This window comes from Mauremys mutica, chromosome 7 (genome assembly GCF_020497125.1).
Source record: "Mauremys mutica isolate MM-2020 ecotype Southern chromosome 7, ASM2049712v1, whole genome shotgun sequence".
In the NCBI taxonomy this organism is placed as follows: Eukaryota; Metazoa; Chordata; order Testudines; family Geoemydidae; genus Mauremys; species Mauremys mutica.
This window is the reverse complement of record NC_059078.1, coordinates 59,551,909-59,574,313: the sequence shown is the minus strand read 5'-3', so window position 1 is coordinate 59,574,313 and position 22,405 is coordinate 59,551,909. Positions and strand designations below refer to the sequence as shown.

Genomic DNA, 22,405 nt, shown 5'->3' with positions numbered 1-22,405 from the left:
CAAATACCTGGGGAACAAAGACTGGACGGGCAAACACACATAATATACAAATAAAGGTTCAAAGGAGCTCATTCCTAGTTTGATATCAGGTCTCTTTTGCTGGACAATGACTCATCTGTTTACCAAGCAGAACTGAGAGGCTATTGGCTTGCATGCTCTGTTCCACCACACAATATATAAAGTGTGGATTCTGAAATACCAGTGAACTCCCTTCTAAAACCCAGAATAATTGCTACACTCTGTAATGGAGCCTCTGGGAGCAACAACTATTTTCCTGGCAGTGTGCATCTCTTGCCTTCTTTTCCTTTCAGCATGGAAAAAGATGTCTGGAAGTGGGAAGCTGCCACCTGGCCCTGTTGCTTTTCCCATCATAGGAAATGCACTGCAGCTGAATACGAAGAACTTGCCCCAATCAATGCGTGAGGTAAAAGTATTTGTTTCTCATCTATTGTTTGGTTGTAGGTGGAGGTTAAGCAGAGCCTAGCTCAAGCAGAACTCCATGAAATGTCTGGCGTTTACAGAGTGGCAATCCCATGTCACTCAACTCCTCATAGTTCCGTCTTAATTTTCCCCTCACAAAAATAATCAATCTTGAATGCTAGATATAAACTGTTCATGTTAACTTATGCCTTTTAATATAGGTGTCTAAGTCACAGGTAATCCAGAATATACCTGCCCAGCTTCACGGCAAGCTGTACAGACAATCACACTGTGGGGGGAGTGGTCTAGTGGGTTCTGTCGAGAAAGGGCAGTCAGACCTGGTTTTTATTCCTACCTCTGCAACAGACTCTGGTTCCGTCTACACTTGGAGCTTGGGGTCTGATTCCCAGCTCACATGGACAGACTCATGCCATCAAGCTAGTGTGCTACAAATAGTAATAGCTGCGGAAGCATGGGCTAGCCACTCTAAGCATAAACCTACTTGTACCCCTTGGGTATGTACTCGGGGCAGCTAGCCATGCCACTCTCTGTGCTACTGGGGCTATGCTACAGTTCTTAGTGGGCTAGCTCAATGAGAGCTGGCATGACTAGAGTCTGGTCTACACTACGCGTTTAAACCGATTTAACGCTGCACCCGTCCACACTAAGAGGCCCTTTATATCGATATAAAGGGCTCTTTAAACCGGTTTCTGTACTCCTCCCCAATGAGAGGAGTAGCGCTAATATCGGTATTACCATATCGGATTAGGGTTAGTGTGACCGCAAATTGATGGTATTGGCCTCCGGGCGGTATCCCACAGTGCACCACTGTGACCGCTCTGGACAGCAATCTGAACTTGGATGCAGTGGCCAGGTAGACAGGAAAAGCCTCGCAAACTTTTGAATATCATTTCCTGTTTGCCCAGCGTGGAGCTCTGATCAGCACGGGTGGCTATGCAGTCCCAAATCCAAAAAGAGCTCCAGCATGGACCGTACGGATGTGATCGCTGTTTGGGCAGACAAATCTGTTCTATCAGAGCTCCGTTACAGAAGACGAAATTCCAAAGCATTTAAAAAAAATCTCCAGGCAGAGGCCACAGCAGGAACTCAGCACACTGCTGCGTGACAAGCATAACGGAAAGCCAAAGAATCAAATGGACGCTCATGGGGGGGGGGGGGGGTGGAACCTGAGGACTCAAGCTATCCCACAGTTCCTGCAGTCTCCAAAAAGCATTTGCATTCTTGGCTGAGCTCCCAATGCCTGTAGGGTCAAACACATTGTCCAGGGTGGTTCAGGGCATAGCTCGTCAATTTACCCCCACCCCCACCCCCAGAAGTAAAAGGGAAAAAAATCGTCTCTTGACTTTTTTAAATGTCACCCTATGTCTACTGAATGCTGCTGGTAGACGCGATGCTGCGGCAGTGAACTGCAGCATCCTCTTCCTCCCTCCCTGGTGGTAGATGGTACAATATGACTACTATCCATTGTCATCAGCAGCCTGGTGGCACACGGTACAGTGCAGAAGGACTGGTATCCGTTCTCATCATCAGCCCGTGAGTGCTCCTGGCTGGCCTCAGGTGAGGTTGGCTGGGGGCACCTGGGTAAAAATAGGAATGACTCCTGGTCATTCCCAGTAGATGGTACAGAACAGCTGGTAACCATCTTCATCATAGCAACTGGGGGCTGAGCTCCATCAGCCCCCACCCTTCATGTATAAAGAAAAGATTCTGTACTGCCTGGACTATTATAGCAGCGGGATGCTGGGCTCCTCTCCCCCACACTGCTTAATGACCTGTCTGGACTATCATAGCAGCTAGAGGCTGCCTTCCCCTCATTTTATCTCACTAACAAGTCACTGTTTCTTATTCCTGCATTCTTTATTACTTCATCACACAAATGGGGGGACACTGCAACGGTAGCCCAGGAAGGCTGGGGGAGGAGGGAAGCAACAGGTGGGGTTGTTGCAGGGGCACCCCCTGTAAATGGCATGCAGCTCATCATTTCTGCGGGATCTGACACGGAGTGGCTGTGCTCTCTGGTTCTCTGATACACTGGTTCTCTAGTACACTTGCCCCATATTCTAGGCAGGACTGATTCTATTTTTAGATACCATAAAGGAGGGATTGACTCGGGGAGTCATTCCCATTTTTGTCTTTTGCACCCCTGGCCGACCTCAGCCAGAGGCACCTATGGCAGCAGCAGACAGTACAGTACAGAAGGACTGATAACTGTCATCTCATTGCCAATTTACAATGGCAGCAGACAGTACAGAACAACTGATAACCGTCTCTGCTATCATGCAAAAGCAAATGAATGCTGCTGTGTAGCGCTGCTGTATCGTCTCTGTCAGCGGCATCCAGTACACATCCGGTGACAGTGACAAAAGGCAAAACAGCCTCCATGGTTGCCATGCTCTGGCGTCTGCCAGGGCAATCCAGGGAAAAAGGGCGCAAAATGATTGTCTGCTGTTGCTTTCCCAGAGGAAGGAATGACTGACGACATTTACCCAGAACCACCCGCGACAATGATTTTTGCCCCATCAGGCACTGGGATCTCAACCCAGAATTCCAAGGGGAGGGGGAGACTGCGGGAACTATGGGATAGCTACCGAATAGCTACCCACAGTGCAACACTCCAGAAATCAATGCTAGCCTCGGACCGTGGATGCACACCACTGAATTAATGTGCTTAGTGCAGCGCGTGCACTCAACTTTATACAAACTGTTTTACTAAACCGGTTTATGTAAAATCAGAATAATCCCATAGTGTAGACGTACCCTAGGTCTGCTCAAGCTGGGAATCAAACCCATAGCCCAAGTGCAGATGTAGCCCATGAGTGCATCCAAGTAAGTCACCGAAGTGCTTTCTGCCTCAATTTCCCCACCTGTAAAATTCCTGTAATGATATTTGCCTGCTTCACAAGGGGATGGTAAGGTGTCAACTGCAGGTCAGTTTTGAAAAAATGGCTTTGTTCTGCTCCATGCTATTGTTTCACTATAATTATCATCTCAAATACCATCATCTCACATGCGAATGGCAATCCACAGCCAAGTTGGTTTCTTTCCTTCTGGCTCACCATCGCAAATAATAAAAGTTAAACAGGAGGAACTCTGCCCCCAGTTACATCTGTTCACCCTCATTCTCATCAAATCCTACCATAAAGAGTTACAGATATGTAACCCCATTGTGGTTGATTTGCACAGGTGTAATGGATTGGAAATTAGGCAGTAAGTCTATTGGTAATGTAAAAGGGGAAACAGACTCTCACTCCACTCTCTCTCTGCCTCTGCAGGGCTGACAGGAATAAGGAAAAAACTGTCTTGTCATTATAAAATCAGCAGATGTTACTATGAATAAATGGAGGCAGGAGTTCTGTGGTGTTAGAAGTGTCATTTGTACACAGTCATTTTTCAGAGTAGAACTGAATCGTCATTACTTAAATAATGCAAATTGCTAGAGCTCACAAATGAAAGGACCTGCATTAATTCCAACTGCTAGCAGGATGAGAAAATTATATAACACAGATAGAATGATCCTTCTTTCACACTCACTCTTTCCCTCTAGGAAAAACACAGTGTTAACAAAACATCAAGATTAGAAACTGAAGCATAAGTCAGGCAGTTCCCAAGTCAGAATAGTAAACTCTGAGTAGTATTATCTTAGCCACATATGAGCTCTTTCATTAATTTGTAATTTGATCTGCTCACATTCTTATTCTTAATTAAGTGGATTTATGTTAAAATGTGCTGGTTTTGTGTGTTAACTTTGACAGCTCAGTGAAAAGTACGGCCCGATTTTCACAATATATTTGGGCTCAGAGCGGGTTGTGGTGCTGTATGGACAGGAGGCTGTGAAGGAAGCACTGATTGATCAAGGAGATGAGTTCAGTGACAGAGGACGTATGCCAGTATTTGAAAGGTTGCCCGACAAAAAAGGTAAATTTCCAGTAACATCAGCATATAGCGCTGATATTCTCTGTATGTGGGGAACACAACTGAGTTGACAAAAGGGGAAGTAGCTGGAGTTTCATTTAGAACAGTAGCAAAGATTGGTTCCATTCCCTGTTACTCCACTAGCTCCCTGACATGAATGGGTCATAACATCTCGCTGCAGGTGAGTGAGAGGCAGTGACTAGGCCATCGCACAGTAGAAGGGCCAGAATACAGCCAGGAGACCAGAGCTGGAGATGCCAACCGCCTTCTTCCCCTGCTCAGTGCTGTAACATGGCCCCAGAGGGCCCTGGTCCAAGAATAGATTAGGAGGCCCCTTTTTCCAATCACAGGCCATAGCCCACAACCTTTCTCCCTCCCCGGCAACATCCCAGCCTACAACTCACCTCATCACCCTCCAAATCCCCTATTTCCCCCCACACCTCTCACAACTCGCCCTCAATCCCTCACCCTACAGTCACTGTTGCTCCCCACTCGCTCTATAACACCTCAACAACTGGCCGTCCAGCCCGTCACCTACTTCACCTTCACCTCATCAGATTTCTTTTGGCCCAATCCTCTAATTTGTCTAGGTCCCTCTGCATCCTATCCCTACCCTCCAGTGTATCTACCACTCCTCCCAGTTTAGTGTTATCTGCAAACTTGCTGAGGCTGCAGTCCATGCCATCCTCCAGATTATACAGTTGGGAACCCTGATTTGCACAGTTGCAACGCTCACAGTATAGGAACTTTTATATTTACAAATATTGTTTATTAATACATTTAGTCCTGTCACAAACACCCCAACTCAGTAAGGTAGATATAGATACTACAGAATGTACATCTGCACATCCATATACTCACACCATCCCTTGTAGAATAACCTGAAATGTTAGCCATCATCTTCCTCCTCACCATCACCTTCCTCATCATTACCAGTGACCATCATTCTGGCACCTCTCAAGGGCTACATCTCTCTCTCTCTCTCCTACCACCCCTAGGCTGGGATGCCACTTTTATAATATGTTACGCTGATGCCGCTATGTTTGTTGCATATTCAGTAGGGGATTTCTTCCCTTTTCCTTATTTGTATTTCCTCACCTTTCTAATGTTAGGGTGACTTTTTCATATAGCTTGGTACATCAATGATCTCAACTTATTATCATATATGTCCATTCATTACCATGGTCTCTTGTGGTTAGGTATCACATTTGTTATTTTTGTCCTAACTGGTTATTTTGGTTCTTTCCAAGTTCCAAGTTGTGGTTAAGTTTAAAAGACTCTGGGCTTAGGAAAGCCCCTTTGCCAACCTGCTTTAATGCATCCTCTATGTTAAAGGTCACAGCCATACATGGACCTTATGCTTTGGCTCATCACCGTCTATCTAGGTGAAAGATCCCAAACATATGTATGATAACTTTGCCTTAGCTCAACATACAGGATGTGGCCTGCAGGTCCCTTGTGTTACAGCCAAAATATACTCTAATATAAACCTATTATAATAAAACAAATAATCAAACCCATAAGAAAATGAGAAATGTATAAGAAAAGAGATCTAGGCAAGCAAGCAGGCTAGCCTTAGATGTATCTCGTGTACCTGTTATGTATGTCAGTTCATTGCCAGGACACTTCTGTGGTTGAATTATTTACCTGAGGTCAGAACTTCCCTTTAAACTGTATTTTCAACTCCCCAAATACTCCGGGTTTTCTGTTGGGCTGTTTATCTGTGCAAAGTTCATAGGCCTCAAACCTTATGTTAACTTGCTGAAGCTAATGTCGTACAGGATATAGGCCTGTAGGTTCTTTGCATTACTTGCATTCTCAGGAATGTCGGGTTCCGTTCCAGTCTCTAAGGGGCGTGTTCTCTAATAGTTACAGACCCTTCTGCTTGTTCCTCCCAAGCTTGACCACTTTTGCCCTGTCCCCTCCAGTCTATATCCCTGTCCCCAGTCCCATTCTCCTTGCCTTCCTTACTCAGATTTCTCAGCCCAGCCCCAGTCTCCTTGCCCAGATAATCCTATTTCTCCCCTCTGGGCTCCCTGTCCAAGGCCCAGTCTCCCCCCTGCGCTCATTCTAACTCTGCCTCTTTCTCCCTACCCCCAGAGCCCATCTCCTTGCCCAGTCAGTCCCAATTTCCCCCTCTGGCTTCTTGTCATTCCCATCCATCCAGGTTCCTTCTCCTAGTCTCCCCCTTCGCTGACTCTTTTCCCAGTTTCTTTGCCAAGCCAGTCCCAGTTCTCCCCCTGCACCCTGCCTCCTTCTTAGATAGGTTGCCCATCTCCCCTTTTCCCCCTCACACTGATTCATGGTCCCAGTCTCCTTGCACAGCACCTGCTCATCCCCCAGTTCCCCATCTGATCTGAGTGAGTTCTCCTTCCATCCCTGCCAACTGGGTCCCAATCCCTCCTGTTTCCCTGGCCATTTCCCAGTCCCAGTCACTCCTCCCAGCTCCCTGTCCCAGTCTCCTGGCCCAATCAGATCCAGGCTCCTCTCCCTTCCCCAGCTCTTAGTTACAGTCTCCTTGACCCCAACCCCCCAGCTGCAATTAGAGGGACAGTCTGGCTTTCCCCTCTAGTCCTGGAATAGAGCATGCTCAGTTGCTCTGTGAACATGGTGCATGCATAGAATAGTCAACACAAGGAGCTGAGAAGACAAAAACCAGATTGAAAGCCTTGACAGGCCGGATCTGGCCTGTGGGCCCTAGTTTGATCTCCCCTGCACTAAACCCTAAGGTCTCTACTGAGTATATGCAAACCTTAATGTTCTTTTAACATAGTTTTTGGTGTGTAATTCTCTCAGTTTTTAAAATAGCAAACTGAACAACCAGAAATTCCTTCATGTGGCATCATATTGACACCTACATGGGTCACCACCAGGGCTGGAACCTTTAGATCCACTGCAAAGACCTCTGCCACTTGAGCTAATGGAGTAACTGATAACAGCAGTAGGTTGTCATATTTATATGCGGCCCAGCACTAGGAGCTGAGTGGTGCTGGTGTATGTGCAGTGATGACAGTATCTTTGGAGACTTTAGCCACTAAATTCTAAGTCTCCACAGACAATGTGTGAAATGTGGTTTTTCAAGGGCTTATAACTTAGTGACATTTGGGTAGATTTTCATGGGATGGCAAAGTCACACATTGACACACAGGCCAGCTCCTAGCCAAATTTCAATCCCAGCTCTGACAAATAGGAGTGCTAGAGTTTCTCAAAGAAAAGGTCCCAGCATTTTTTAACATGGGCAGAACAACATATTTTTCCCTAACCTTGTTCGTGGAAATGGCTGAATACTTTGGCTGAAATATTCAAAAAACGTTCAACCTGAGGCACACAGACAGAAAAAATTTAGCCCAAATGGTTACAATTTGGCAAACTAATGTGTTTCCCAGTTTACTTCTAATTTTTAGTTTGTGCCAGTACATATACTTTGCTCTAATTACTGTGTCTGGAAGAATTCTCATTGCTGTGATGGGCCAAGCTCTGTTAGAGAACAAACTACAAGTATTGGACATGTTAATTGTGGCAGGGTGCTGGCTAAGAAACTCTGAGCCAGGCCTGTCATATCCACTCCAGTGAAGAAAGGGGAATTGGAACTGGCTGAGTAAGCTCAGGCCTGGCTGGCCTCGTTAGCTAGGGGCTACATAAAGGCTGGTAGGAAGGAAGCCAAAGGGAGAAGGAAAGGGGAGGAGCCAGAGAATAGAGGGAGGGGGAACTCATTGCTGCTGGCTGCAAGACTGAAGCTGTTTGTAGCTACAAGGTGGTGGGAAAGTAAACTGTAAATAAAGAGCACCCGTGATTACACCAAGGCAGAGGTCTCTGGCTGGTTTGTGGGCGCAGCAGGAGCAGAAGCTAGAGGGGCCCAGCTGCACCTCATTACAGTAATGAATTGAATTATTTTTCTTCCTCAGAATTGCTCTGAAACTGCAATGAGTTTAATGTGTAGGATGTTGTGGTAAATAAACATATCAAACAGATAAAGTACGGAGTGATGACTGTGTAACAGTCTCCCAAGCAGAACACAGATACAAATAAAATTTGAGAACTGGATTATACGACAGGGTGGACTGCTATAGCAGGGGACTGGACTCAGTCCCTCCCAATCTTATGTTCCTACGAAACTTTGAATAAACAACATTTGGGTGGGTTTGAAAGTCTGGCCCCTCCCTCCTTTCTTTCCCATTCTCTTCCGTTTTTCAGGTATTACTGTGGTCACTGGGGAGCCATGGAAACAGCTACGCCGATTTACCCTCACCACCTTGAGGGATTTTGGGATGGGGAAGAAGAGCACTGAAGAGCGAATCCTGGAGGAAGCCCATTTCCTGGTGGAAAGGCTCAAAAACACTCACGGTGAGGATCAACTTTATCTCTGTTGGAAATTAGAACTGAAGAGTCAGTTAAAGTCTTTCTGTTTTTCATGGTATTAAATATTGAGCAGTGGCTCAGACACTGATATTGGTTCAAACATCTTCTAACTAAAGCCTTTAGCTGCACATATAACTAACTGTGTTAATATAATATAAAAGTATGTGGGCAAAGGTCTAAAGATGACCTTTTCTGGCTGTTGTTCCCTACCCACTGATTTATGGCCAGTGAGCAAATGCAAAAGGTTTGTCTAGAGCTGGCAGAAGCTAAGACAGTGAACCAGGTAAGAGTGGATCCATTTATCTTCAGTCTGCTGCGTTAATGAGACACCCAAGCCTAGAGTTGCTTATTCTCATTTTCATCTCTGCTACACGTCTGATACAAATTTGGCACCTACATTCTATAATGATGGGCTCCCACAGGAATGATTGGAAACCACCGTGTAAATGGACAATGCTTTATAAGTGACCCACTAATTATTACTACTTATATTCCAGTAGTGAGTACAGATCCCAAGATTGGAGCTTTATTGTGTGTATGCTATAGTAACAGATAGGAAGGACTGTTCTGTACTGCAAGCAGCATACATCTGAAATGGACATGAAAAATAAAAAGTGGAGGAAGGAAGTGTGATGGATCTGCTAAGCAGGGGATTATCTGGATGCCATCCTGGCAGACATGCAGGAAACATCTTGCCTGGTGTATTTTGATGGCATCATCACTGGGAGGTCATTTGAGAAGCACCAGCAGAACTTGGGAGCTGTGCTGGAGAGGCTACTCCAAGCCAACTTAAAGGTGAATTCAGCAAAATGCAATTTTTTTGTGTGACAATGTAAATTACCTGCGGCATATGATCCCAAGGGATGTTGATGGTGAAGCCGTCCAGTCCTGGTCAGTGCCGAGTCCTGTCACTGAGGAGCAGCGTTTCATTGGTCTGGTTTCATACTACTGGAGAGTCATTATTTGTTTTGCCACAATTGCACAGCCACTGTTCAAGCTGGTAGAGACGAGGTGGATGTCTGAGTGGACTAGCCCTGCCAAGAAGCCTTTCTGGAACTAAAGTGGAGGCTCATGTCTGTAACAATACGGGCCTACTGAGATCCCCAGCTACCATTCATTCTAGATACAGATGCCAGTGAAGCTGGTATTGGTGCTGTCTTGACTCAGCCATATGGAGACAAGGAAAGAGTAGTTGCATATGTCAGCAAGATGCTGAACAAAGCAGAGCAGACCTACTCCATGGCTAATGCAGAGTTGCTGGCAGTGGTGACCTTCACAAAACATGTTTGCCACTTCCTGCTGTGGAAAGGATTCCTGTGAAGAACAGATCATGGTTCCCTCAGGGGGCTTCATAATTTCCATGATGCCCAAGGACAATTGTGCTGGTGGCTGGGACAGCTGGCTCAGTTCCAGTACCAGACAAGACACCGTCCAGGGTAACAGTACATGAATGCTGATGCTCTGTCCAGGAGACTGAGCCTAGAGGGCAGTTGAGAGGCGGGTGCCAGCCTGAGATAAGAACAAAAGCCAAAAGCAGGCTCACACCCAACAAACCAACCAACTAACCAAAGGGGGCCCCGTGCAAGAGGAGGGTGCTGCCCCAAAAAAAGATTGTGATCGCAGGCATATTGGCCAGAGAAAAGGGGGCACTCGTGAGAGGCAGGTGCTGACCCCATTACAGGGACATTTGGGGATGGAGAAGCTTAGCCAAAGGGTTTGAAGTTGATGCTACTGGCCTGGATGGTGCAGGTCGCTTAGGGACCATGGACGTCTTGTTATACCTATGAGGCCATAAGACAGATCATCCTACACCTAGAGTTACCACCCAGACAAGCCACCCTCTGCAAATGGTAACTATGGTTATTCTGGGAGAGTCAGTCAGCACACCCTTGTGAGAGCAGGCTACTTCTCTGAGTGGGTAGAGGCTCATCAACTGCCTGATCGAGAAGCACAAATGGTTGCTAACCTCACTCCTTGCATACCGACCAATGGTGAAAATTTTGAATCATGCTTATTCTAAGGGGTATGTGACCTCCTTGAGATAAATAAGACCTGTACTACACCTTACTACCCATGGTCAGACAGGCTGTTGGTGTCAGGAATCAGGGGCTGCAGCAGAGTCAGTCTCTGGGAAACCTAACAAGGGCAGCTGGCCTGTGATAGGCTGCCTGATTAGCTACACCACCTGACTGGTGGGAAGAGACAGCGGACCAGCTCTTAAGCCCAGCTGCAGCAACAGTTTGGCGGCTGCTCAAAGCGTTTGCCCATGGTTGTGATAGCTCCTGCTCCTGCCTTGCCTCATTCCAAGTAACCTGGCTCTGACCTTTGGCTCCAATTCTTGACTTTTGACTTTGGCTCTGGCACCTGGCCTCTGGGTCTGACCCTGATCTCCTACTCTCCTAATCCTGGCTACCAACTCCTGCTCTGAGCAGTAGGCATGACCGGCCACACCCAGGTTTCTGCCAGGTGGAGCGTCTGAACTGTACATTTGCAGCTATGTTGTAGATGCCAGTCAACAGAAGTGGGACAGTTTTCTTCCCTAGGTCATGATGGCCTACAAGACTAATGTGCAGTCGTCCCTGGGGTACACACCATATAATGTGATGTACCACCCTCTAGCAGAATTGCCAAGATAGATGAGTATACTAGTCCCACAGAGTACCTAGCACTTGACAGGCATCTTCAGCACTGCTGCCCAAGCAGTAAAGCCTCACCAGGGCCACCTAGAGACAGAAGGAGCCCTGAGATTTAAGGGGGACTGCCCAGATATACCAGGAGGGTGAACTGGTTTGGGTCCACAGAAGGGAAAGGAGTTTGAGTGCTAAGTTGCAGCAAAAGTACACGGGTTCATACAGGGTGGTCAGCCAGGCGTCAGAGGTATTTTGTGCACAATCCACTGTCCTCAATGGAAACAGTTTTGTCCTCCATTACAACAGGCTAAAACCTACTTGGGTCCTTACCCAGCTGAAGATATGATCAACTTGCCACAGCAGGGCCAAGACAATAATTGAGAGAGCCACAGTCAGCTAAGAGGTTGACTCCCAGAGCACTGGAGAGGACCAGGCCAGGACGAACATTAGCATGTGTCTCACTGAGTAGTGGCAAACCATCATATGGCATAGCCAGGTGTGGCCTTATCAGAAGGAACCGAAATGGACAACAAAGAGAACCACCAACAGTGGGAGGTGAACCTATAACAGAGATGGTAGAACCAGTACCGGGGAAGGAATTCTGTAGTCTGGGCTGAGGCGAGCCAATGAGTGAGCAAAACACAAACGACCCAGCCATACAGGAGGACCTGAGGCCACAGGAAGAGCACAGCCCTCTGCTGGCACCAAGACTGCCACATGGACTAGCACTATGTGTGAGGATGCATCCTTCCTCAGAGAGGAGGGCAGTATGATGGGTCTACTAAGCAGGGAACTACAAGTCCCATTGGCCACCTCCCAACTGCACTTGACACTTCCCTTTCCCCTGGTCAGGTAAGGGGAAAGATCCTGAACCAGGAAGTGGCCAGGCTATGTTGGAAAGCAGCAGCCACATGGCAAGCAAGGAGCTGTGGAGAGGTTGTATGCAGAGAGGAACCCCCAGGAACTGTGGACAGAGTTCCATGTGGAACAAGCTGCCAGACATTACAGTTGTGGGCAGGTCACTGGTAGGGTTGCCACGCGTCCAGTTTTCAACCAGAATTCCCAGTTGAAAAGGGACCCTGGCAGCTGGTGCTGACTGGGCCATTAAAAGTAGGAGATGGCACTAGGGCAAGGGCAGTGCACAGAGCCTCCCTGGCCACCCATGCACCTAGGGGCCACAAGGACCTGGTGGCCACTTCCTGGGAGCCACAGTAAGTGCTGCCGGGACCCCGCACCCCGAACCTCCTCCCCCATCCCTGCCCCAGCCCTGATCCCCTTCCTGCAGCCCAAACTGCTCATCCCTGGCCCCACCCCAGAGCCCGCAACCCAACCAGAGCTACTGAGCCCCACTAGGGCTAGCGCCTACAAGACCTAAAGTGCTTGCCTCCGAATCCTAGTATGCCTGGGGCACTATTGGTACCTTGGGGCTTTGGTGTACTCCAGCTCCGAGGAGCCCAAATAATTACAGGATTGTTTCTCTTATTTAAGAAATAGAAAGCTGAGACAGAGAGATGAAGTGACTTGCTCGAGGTCACATCTGGGATGTCTGCAGCAGAGCTGGGAATTATTCCCAGATTTCCTGAGACCCAGGCCATAGCAACAAACCATCCTGCCTCTTGCAATATTTAATGCAACAATAAGGGCTAAACTGAAGTTGGCTCTTCCCGTCTGGTGAATTGTAAGTGGAAGAGGAGAATGCACTGAGACCCTTCCCCACCATTGGTACTACATTAGTGCTGCTGCTGCTGCTACTTGTGCACCCTGAGCCAAGGGGCAGCTATTGCTGTTGGGAATGAGTCAAAGAGAATCAACGGGTGAGGAACACGAGCAGGGGTCTGGTGAATAAAGAAAATGCTGCTTCTGGATGTTCCCCATGAGCACTGTGGTCTCAGGTCAGAGGAGTGAACTCTTGCCGATAATTCCCAGGAATGTTATGCTGCTCCCTCTGATGCTGCAGCCCCAGGTTAGCTCTCAGTTACCAGCCCCATGTGTTCCTTGTGCTTATGGGGAAGAGAGAACCTGAAACGGAAGCTAAGACGTCACTGGTGAGCCAGTGGGAAATTCAGCCTCTCCAGCTGTGTTAGCTGAGCTGTGGGGCCTGCTTAGTGCACTCTGAAGGCGGAAAGCAGACCCATCCCCCCTGCTGTTGTGCTGGGAGCCTTCATTCCTTCCCTAGCACAACAACTGTGTATTTGCACTGCACGGCCCGGGCTGGCAGTGCCAAGGGGAGATTGCTGCACTCTGGGAGTTAGTGATGATGCTACAACAACACAAGAAGTGGCTCAGGCAGAGCCCTCTAAGCAGGATCCTGTTGTGAAAGGGTTGGGATCTTCTCTGTGAAATGGGATCCAAGTCAGACAGGCAGGTGTCACTCAGAGAGGCACTGAGGGCCCCTGGTCAGACCAGAGTGTGCCAGGCAGAAAGCAGCAGAGCAGACAGAGTTAAACTGATTGCCAAGAAAAAAAGTGGCAAGTGTTTAATTTAGCATGTGAGAGGTAAGAGGGGGGATTGGGGCAGCCCTAACCCACCCTCCCCAGGGAATATTGCTGTCAGTCCTACCTTGAGTCTTTCCCTGTGGTTGGAGATCCACAACATCTCCATGCTGCCAGTGACTCTGATGAGGAGGGTGAAGACACTGAATTAAAACCGACTCTTTTTAGTTTTGTTTTGCTCCAGGGCGGCCCTTTGACCCCACCCTCTTCCTCAACCATGCCGTCTCCAATGTCATCTGCTCGATCGTCTTTGGGGACCGGTTTGACTATGAAGATAAGAAGTTTGTGACTTTAATAAATCTCATAGATGAAATTAACAAGCTCCAGCGCTCTACCTGGACAGCGGTATGTTCAGGGGGTTATTCTATTCTTCTCCTTTCTATTGGGGGAGGGGACAGAAATTTCTTTCTTTAACTATTAATTTTCCATAAACAAGTGTTATTTCAGATTCCCATAATAGTCTCCTTCTTGCTAGGCTGCAGCTACTACCAAACCCAGCCTCAAACTTGTTTCTAAGTATTGTTGAAATTCCCACACAAAACACGTCATTAGCTTAGAATTTAATTTGCTTAAGGATATTCACTGTCAACATTATCGGTAAAAATCAAGGAAGATGCCAGTTAAGATGTTAATGTCCACACCAATCACATGTCACATGCCTTATCACATAAGCAACATGACAGTGAATGTGATCATATTTCTCACCTCCAAAATAAACTCCTTTTCACTTCCAGCTCACAGCCACTTACCTCCATGCCCCCTCCTGAAAACCTCACTAAAATGTACCAAATGAAGGGCCAAACTGTCTGCTGGCATAACTCATTCAAAATCAATGGTGTTACATTGGCAGAGAATGTGAGTCTCTTAAATTCAACCTCAGCACGACTAAAGTAAATTTTCCTTTGAAAATCTATAATGTGCTACCACCTGCCGAGAAAATCTGTGTTCAGAGTTAAGATAGTGCACTTCAGTGTGATTTTTCAAGAACAGGATGTGTCTATTGTGGATGGTTTTATTTTGAAAATAATAGAGTCTTTTAGCTAATGTAACTGAATGTCCCTGAAGTTTTTGTGTGGAATATATACGCATTGAGTAATGGGAGTTGGTAAAGTTTTCAAAGTTCTTCAGAATCCATTTAGAAAATAAGGTGTCACAGAAGAGTCTGTGCTGCTGTAGTTAAGTCATTTGAGTAAATATTATGAAGCAAGCTTCTCTGCCCAGGAAAACCAAGATGTGTTTTTCTTTCAATCTTTACAGCTGTACAATTTTTTCCCGACTCTCATGCATTACATCCCTGGGCCTCACCAGAGAATCTTTAAACATTTTGAGGAGTTGAGAAAGTTTGTTCTGGAGAGAGTGGAGATGCACAGAGAGTCCCTGGAGCCCAGCTGCCCTCGAGACTTCATCGATGCTTTCCTCATCAAAGTAAAACAGGTAGGTGATAGCCGCAGCCCTTCCCCTTTACTGGGGAGTGAGTTATACATATCAGTGCTATTTATTTGTTAAGGAACAATAGAGTACGTGGCTTTTCAGAAGCCCCTAATGGGAGACAAGGAAATTGTAATATAAAGGGGAAAGCCCTATTCACCTCACTCATGTAAAACCACCTTAGTGAACAGAAATGGCCCAAAGCAGTGCAATAATGCTGCTGTAATCTCCAGTACTCTGGCCCATTTCTGTAGGATTTGTAAAGCGGCGCCAGGTGGGTCACATTTTGGGTAGAAAATGAGACTTCTTTGGCCTGTGACAATAGATCCGATGCTTTTACAATCAATCAATTATCAACCATCTGTACCAAACCTTTCTGTAGGAGCAACATAACAGCCAGTCGGAATTTACCACTGAGAGCTTGTTAAGAAGAACATTAGGCTTATTCTTTGCTGGAACAGGGACAACCAGTGACACCTTGAAACATGGACTCAAGCTTCTTATGAAATACCCAGAAATCGAAGGTAACGGTGACACACACACACAAAATGTTAAGTCTTGGGGAGATGTGAGGAGTGCCTGGCTCTATAGATCAGTAAATGTAAGCAGAGCCTCCCCCATTAAATCACCAGATCACATCTGGCCTGGGTTGGCAGTGACCTGCATGACTGCCATGTGGTGGATGTTCTTTGGTTCATGTCAAGGGAGTTGAAGATGTGTTGGGGGACTTTCTTACTCCAGTTCCCTGCAGGCAGAAGTTCTCATCCAAAAAACAGCAGTACAGTGGGCATTACTTGTCCCCATATTGGCCATCTGAGGAGAGGATCCAAAGGCTGAATGGGACTGTTGTGATTGAATTCCTCTCTCAAATCCGGATCAGTGTTCAGGTTCTCTGATAAGGGAAGTGCATGTGTATGTCTACACTACAATTAAACATCCGTGGCTGGCCCAGGTCAGCTGGGTCTGGCTCATAGAGGTTGGGCTATGGGACTGTTTAACTGCTGTGTAGATGTTTTGGCTTGGGCTGGAGCCCGGGCTCTGGGACCCTCCCTCTTCCTGGGGTCCCTGAGCCTTGGCTCCAGCCTGAGCCTCAACCTCTAAACAGCCCCGTAGCCTGAGTCCTGCGAGCCTGAGTCAGCTGACAGGGCCAGCCGTGGGTGTTTAATTGCAGTGTTTGTAAAAGAGAAGCCTGCCCTGCCACTGACCAGGCTGTCTCTGTTCTGTGGGTAACAGATGCTTTCACATTCCGGGGCTGTCAAATGGGCCCTTTCCCCCTGAATGAAGGCAAAGTTGTTTTGCCTTTGGATTTAATGGGCTTGTAGAGGACAGGATCATGTAAGGGCTTAAATCAAAGCTCTGCCAGTGCTAAAAAAAATCTGTATCCAGTGCTAATTCCAACTTCATATTAGCAGGGCCGTCCCTAGCTATTTTCATGCCTCACGCAGCCCCTCCGGGGGGGGGCTGTGTGGGGCCCCAGGACTCCGGGCAGGGGGAGAGGGCGCTGTATGTGGCCCCGCCACAGGCCTCCATGGGAAGGAGGGGGTTGGCCCCAGGCCTCCTTGGGGGACGGGGGAGAGGGGGGCTGGCCACTTCCTGCAGGAAGTGGAGTGACCTGGCCCCAGCCTGCTCTGCTCCCCTGGTTCCCAGGCTTGGAGGGAGGGGGGAACTGCCCCCCAGCACTCGCCGGTGGCACGGCTGGGAGCCAGAGGAGCAGAGCAGGTTGGGCCGGGTCGCTCCACATACCAGTGAGTGCAGGCCCGACCAGTTTTGGAGTCCTCAGGGAGTGTGGGCGGGGCTGGGGCAGGAAGAGGTGGGGCGGAGCAGAGGCAGGGGCCCTGGGGAAGAGACAGAGCAGGGGCTGGAGCAACATGCCCCAAATTTTCTGGTGCCCTACACAGCTGAATACTTTGTGTATGGGTAAGGACAGCCCTGCACATTAACAAATGGCCTTGCGGTGGGAGATGCTTTGGGACTCTCTTGCTTAGTAGATATTTAGATGCACTGGTGATAATTTTACATTGTGCTCTAGTTAGTAACAAAACCAGGTATGAACAATATCACTGCCGTCTAATTACATTGTTGGCCCTTTTTCATAGATACGAAGTACAGTAGTTTCTATAACAGAAAATTTGACCTGTTTTGTTATATTCCCAATGTCCATCAGCTGAGACTTGTGTTTTGGGGGCAGAGCAACAGACTGTTGGGCAAATCTATGGGAATCCTGTTCTTTAGTCTTGGTGTTAAATCTCATTAATTTGATGACAGAGAAGGTTCACGTAGAGATTGACTGTGTGATCGGCCGAAGCCGAAGCCCCTGCATGGCGTACCGAAGCCAGATGCCCTACACAGATGCTGTTGTACATGAGATCCAGAGATTCGTCTCTCTTGCCCCTCTTGGTGTCCCACGTGCTGTGAATAGAGACACTCATTTCAGACAATACATTATCCCCAAGGTCAGTTCTCGGTGAAAGGGCCAGTTCTGCGTTCGCAATAGAAATAGTTTGGCCGGCTTTTATGTGGTGGGAGTTTTAAATAATTGCCAGGAACGTACCAATTATATTGAAACTTTCCAAGCCTCTCTATGCAGCTGAACAGACTTTCATAGTCTGCAGGTTAGGGTTTCCATCCAGAAGAGGGTTTGAGAGCCTAGTTGCGTAGCAGTAAGATATGGAATAGAGAATAATTTTAGCAATGATGTGCAGCTAAGATTTTGGTATCACACCAATGCGTGCCATCATTCCCCTCTTTTTTGAGGCCAAAGGGAGGTGTTTCTGGGGAAACTTCTTGACACTGTTCAGTCAAATCAAAACAAAATAGTGCATGCAAATGAGTAATGAATAAATACGTTTTAAAAGGATCAGAGCTCCCCGCACGTTTGCCCATTTCTGGAATTAAATGCAAACCAGTACAGATAAATACACACCACAAAACAAACCACGCTTCAAGGCTGAGGTTTCTGTAAAATTGAGTCGGGCTCTTACTGTTAGTCGGATGATGCCAGTTACTGAGCTCAGTTCAGCCAGCAAGCCAAAAAATATCAGAAAAAATATTCATTTAGCTTCTGAAAATCTTTGCAATTTGTCAGCAAGTTGGAAAAATCTGGTCTACTTTGAAAATCTTGGTGTGGGTTTTATCCCCCTTCTTTAACGCTTTAGCCCAGTGGATAAGGCACTTTCCTGGGATGTGGGAGACCTAGATTTGTACCTCCACTCTGGAGCCAGGACTTGAACTCAGATTTCCCCAGTGAGTATCCTAAACACCAGGCTATAGACTATGCTGGGGTGACTCCTCAATCTCTCTTGCTGAAGCTATTCTGTTTTGTATCAATATTTAAATATTCAGTGAAGCAGAGACTCAAGCACAGTTCTTCCCCCTCCCAGCTGAGTGCCCTAATCACCAGCATTTTGGTTATTCTGTTCTCAAGTCCTCCGGGTCAAGCTGTTCCACTTTGTATTTTCATTAGGTCAAAAACCTGGGAGTTAAAAAATGTGGATTGAATTCTTCCCTCTGCTTGATTCAGAGGAGAGATTTGAATCCACATCTCCTGCCTCCCAGGTGAGTGCCTTTCTCATTCTCGCTGGCTCAGTGGATATTTAAATATTAATAAAAAGTGGAACGGCTTCAGAAGGACAGATTGAAAAGAGCCTATCCTGGAATATCTGAGAGCTTGGAGGTTAGAATCCTCATTTTGGATCGGGGGAAGATCTGAGTTCAAATTGTTGCTCCAAATTGGGGATTCAAACTTGCATCTCTCACATCCCAGGTACCTTAGCCTCTGGCCTAAAAGTTATAGGAAGACACACACCCCTCCTTATATGCGTTTTCTGAACTTTTTCCCAGACAAAACTGATTGGGTCAAATTTGCAAATAGTTTCGGATCAGCTGAAACTGCATTTCTGGTGGATAAACTGTATTTGTCTGATAAAATTTACCCAGTTCTAATCTCCACCAAACTCTGAACCTGTTGAGCTGTTAAAATGCACCAGAACTCACCATACTCAGGGGCGGAGTTGCTAACTGTGAGTTTGACTGTAAAATTGCATGGGGCTCTTAGTTTAATAATGAATTATAGGGAAACTGTTGGTGTGATGAATACAGTATCTTGACCAGGAAACCTCAAATGCTTCAGAGCATCAGCTCAGAAGTGCAAGTGAAACTTCTGGATCTTAGCCAAACTCTCCCCAGACTTTTAGATATTGAATTCAGGATAATGATCAGATAGGAACAACCTCTCTGAAGAGGATTTCCCTGTGGATGGGACTTCAGTGGGATTAGCTCTTCTCATGGAATTTTAATATTTCTACTTCTGGTTGAAAACATGAAGTTCAGGAACTGCAAGGAAATAAAGAAAAATCAAGATGGGTCCCACTGTCCAGCTCTGAATTTTGAAGGTTTCTCTGCTTTGGATAGTATCCACTTTAACTCTGTTTATATGTTTACTAATTTAGGGCACCACTATATTCCCTGTACTGCAGTCAGTCCTATATGACAGCAAGGAATTTCCAAACCCAGAGCAATTTAACCCCGGGCATTTCTTGGATGAAAATGGTGCCTTCAAGAAGAGTGACTTCTTCATGCCTTTTTCTATAGGTAAAGTTATCCATGTTTATTTCAGATCCCAGACTGTCTTCTAGCTTTGCCTCGATGATTCTGCTGGCTCACATGGTCTGCAGAGGGTTTTCAGGTGGTCCATGAAGCAGTCTCTCACGCTAGTTAAACATCTATCAGTCTTTAAACCGTGTTACTTCCTACTAGCTGTCTGAAGTGACTTTTCGGATGCACTCCACATACTCCTCTCTTTGCTCTGCTTGGCAACTTCATGCTTTTCTGGTGTCTGTCTGGTGTAAATGAATCCATGATCAATTATTCCTTCATCCACCTTCTCATGATCCTGCCTGCACCTCCTTACTTGTTACCCAATAACCACCACATTACTGTCCCTTTAACACTTATTAGCTAACTTGGGAAGCGCATAAGCTATTCCTCAAATCCCACATATTCCCAACCCTCTCCCCAAACTGGATTTAAAAAGACCACTTTATATATGGAACTCAAACCTTAAAACAATCTTTGAATGGCTTCTTAAGCCCCAAATGCTTTCCTACCATCCTGAACTTGGAGTGACTTCCATTATCCTCCATCCATAGAAACAGCATGTAAAGTTCCGCAAAGAAAGATCTCCAATATCTCTTCAATATTCCTTTTTCATTGCAGGGAAACGGAGTTGCGTGGGAGAGGCTCTGGCTCGGATAGAGCTATTTTTGCTACTGACAACGATTTTGCAGAACTTTACCTTGAAGTCTCTCATTGACCCCAAAGATATTGATATAACTCCGATGAGTTTCACTTCAAATGCCCCAGTGTCCTACCAGCTCATTGTTATTCCTCGGTAAATACCTTGAAAAGTCACCTCCATTTCCTGAGGTGATTAATTTGATTGTCTGTGATCTTGAATTCCTTAATACAGTGACAGAATTTAACTAATTGCCATGAAATGCACAGACAATTTAGTCAACTTTTTAAGTAAATATGATTTAACAAAATTGTTATACCATAAAATAACTTTATCAGTGATGCTAATGGCATGTACAGTAATCCTGCAGTGTTCTCAAATGGGCTCAGGTGTGAATCTATTCTCAACATAAGCTGGGTATGTTTTCAGTTCATTTGTGGTGTAGTTGACAAATGTGAAAGCTTCTTTGACAGCTGTAAAGGCTGCTCTGTTCACAAGGAGCTAGTAACAATGTCCAGCATTTTAGGTCTGTTCAGCCAATGATAATGAATTATGACAATGACGTTCTGCTTCGGTGGGGAGAGTTTCTGTGGTAGGGTGACAGAACTGGCATTCTCACTCCACACTTTACCCAGGCAGGTTCAGATAAATTCAGTAGGATTAATCCTTTACTCTTCATACAGAGTATCAGAGGGGTAGCTGTGTTAGTCTGGATCTGTAAAAGCAGCAAAGAATCTTGTGGCACCTTATAGACTAACAGACATTTTGCAGCATGAGCTTTCGTGGGTGAATACCCACTTCGTCGGATTCAAGTGGGTATTCACCCACGAAAGCTCATGCTGCAAAACGTCTGTTAGTCTATAGGGTGCCACAAGATTCTTTGCTGCTTCTTCATACAGATTCTTTCTATTATTTTTGTAACTCACCTCTGGCATCTTAAATCTATAAAATAAGATTCCAGGAATGTCCGTCTGTGTGTCACTCAGTGGGAAGGGAGGGAAGTGACAACAAGCATGGCTGAGCTCCTTTTGTTCAAAATATCACCCGATGGAATAATCATTAGGCTTTGTGGTTTGTTACCATCCAGTTTTTAAGTTCTCAGTCATTTTGAATTGATGAATTACTCCCACAGGTACAGTAAGGCATGTATTTAGGCCCTGCCCAGAATCCTAGAGCATTGTAATATCCCGGGAAACTCAACCAGTTGCCACCTTTTTTCTACAGCTAACTTGCATGCAACAAATTCATTGGTTGTATGAGGAAGACTGCATAGAGGGTGGATTACTTGGACCAGCTGCCACAAGCGTAGGCCCAGATGCCCCCTATGAAAATCCACACAGCTCTCCCAACACAACACAACCACACACAAATCAACACAGCAACACAACCTGCATACACAATAACCCCAAACATCACATCCAAGCCAAGAATGTCTGTAGAGTCAGTGTGAAGTGAAGGAAACAGCTACAAGCATGGCTGAGAGCTCTTGATGATTAGAGTATCTCTACTTTCAGTCATCATTTGGATGTGCAGCCTGATACAGTGCAGTTTTTAAGTTCTGAGACTTTTTTGGCTTTTTTGCACACATGACACTAGGAATTATACCTGTGCGACAGCACAGACTTTCAGCTGCTAGTATTTTTTTAATGTCACTATTTAACCCAGTTTTACGACATATAGAACTCAAATGGAGAGAGATAAGGGGCATCGTATGCAATTGGAAGATACCAGTGAGATTAAAAGAGAAGGTCTATAAAACTGGTTCATCAACTTTTACTGTACGGCAGTGAGTGTTGGGCAACAAAGAAGAAACATGAGCTAATGATCCAGTCCAGAGAAATGTAAATGTTGAGCTGGATGAGTGGTCTAAGTGAGAAAGACCACCTGAGGAATGTGTATGTTAGACATGC

General features: G+C 46.2%; 1 protein-coding gene across 1 annotated transcript; it reads left to right on the top strand.

The window, feature by feature from the left end:
• The first annotated feature begins 201 nt into the window (after positions 1-201).
• LOC123375086 (cytochrome P450 2H2-like) lies at positions 202-20,875 on the top strand. The gene is made up of 9 exons (XM_045025694.1): positions 202-424; positions 4,194-4,356; positions 8,548-8,697; positions 14,019-14,179; positions 15,092-15,268; positions 15,645-15,786; positions 17,528-17,715; positions 19,711-19,852; positions 20,477-20,875. The coding sequence occupies exons 1-9, from the start codon at positions 245-247 to the stop codon at positions 20,653-20,655; spliced, it is 1,482 nt and encodes a 493-aa protein (XP_044881629.1). The 5' UTR covers positions 202-244; the 3' UTR covers positions 20,656-20,875.
• Positions 20,876-22,405: the final 1,530 nt, after the last annotated feature.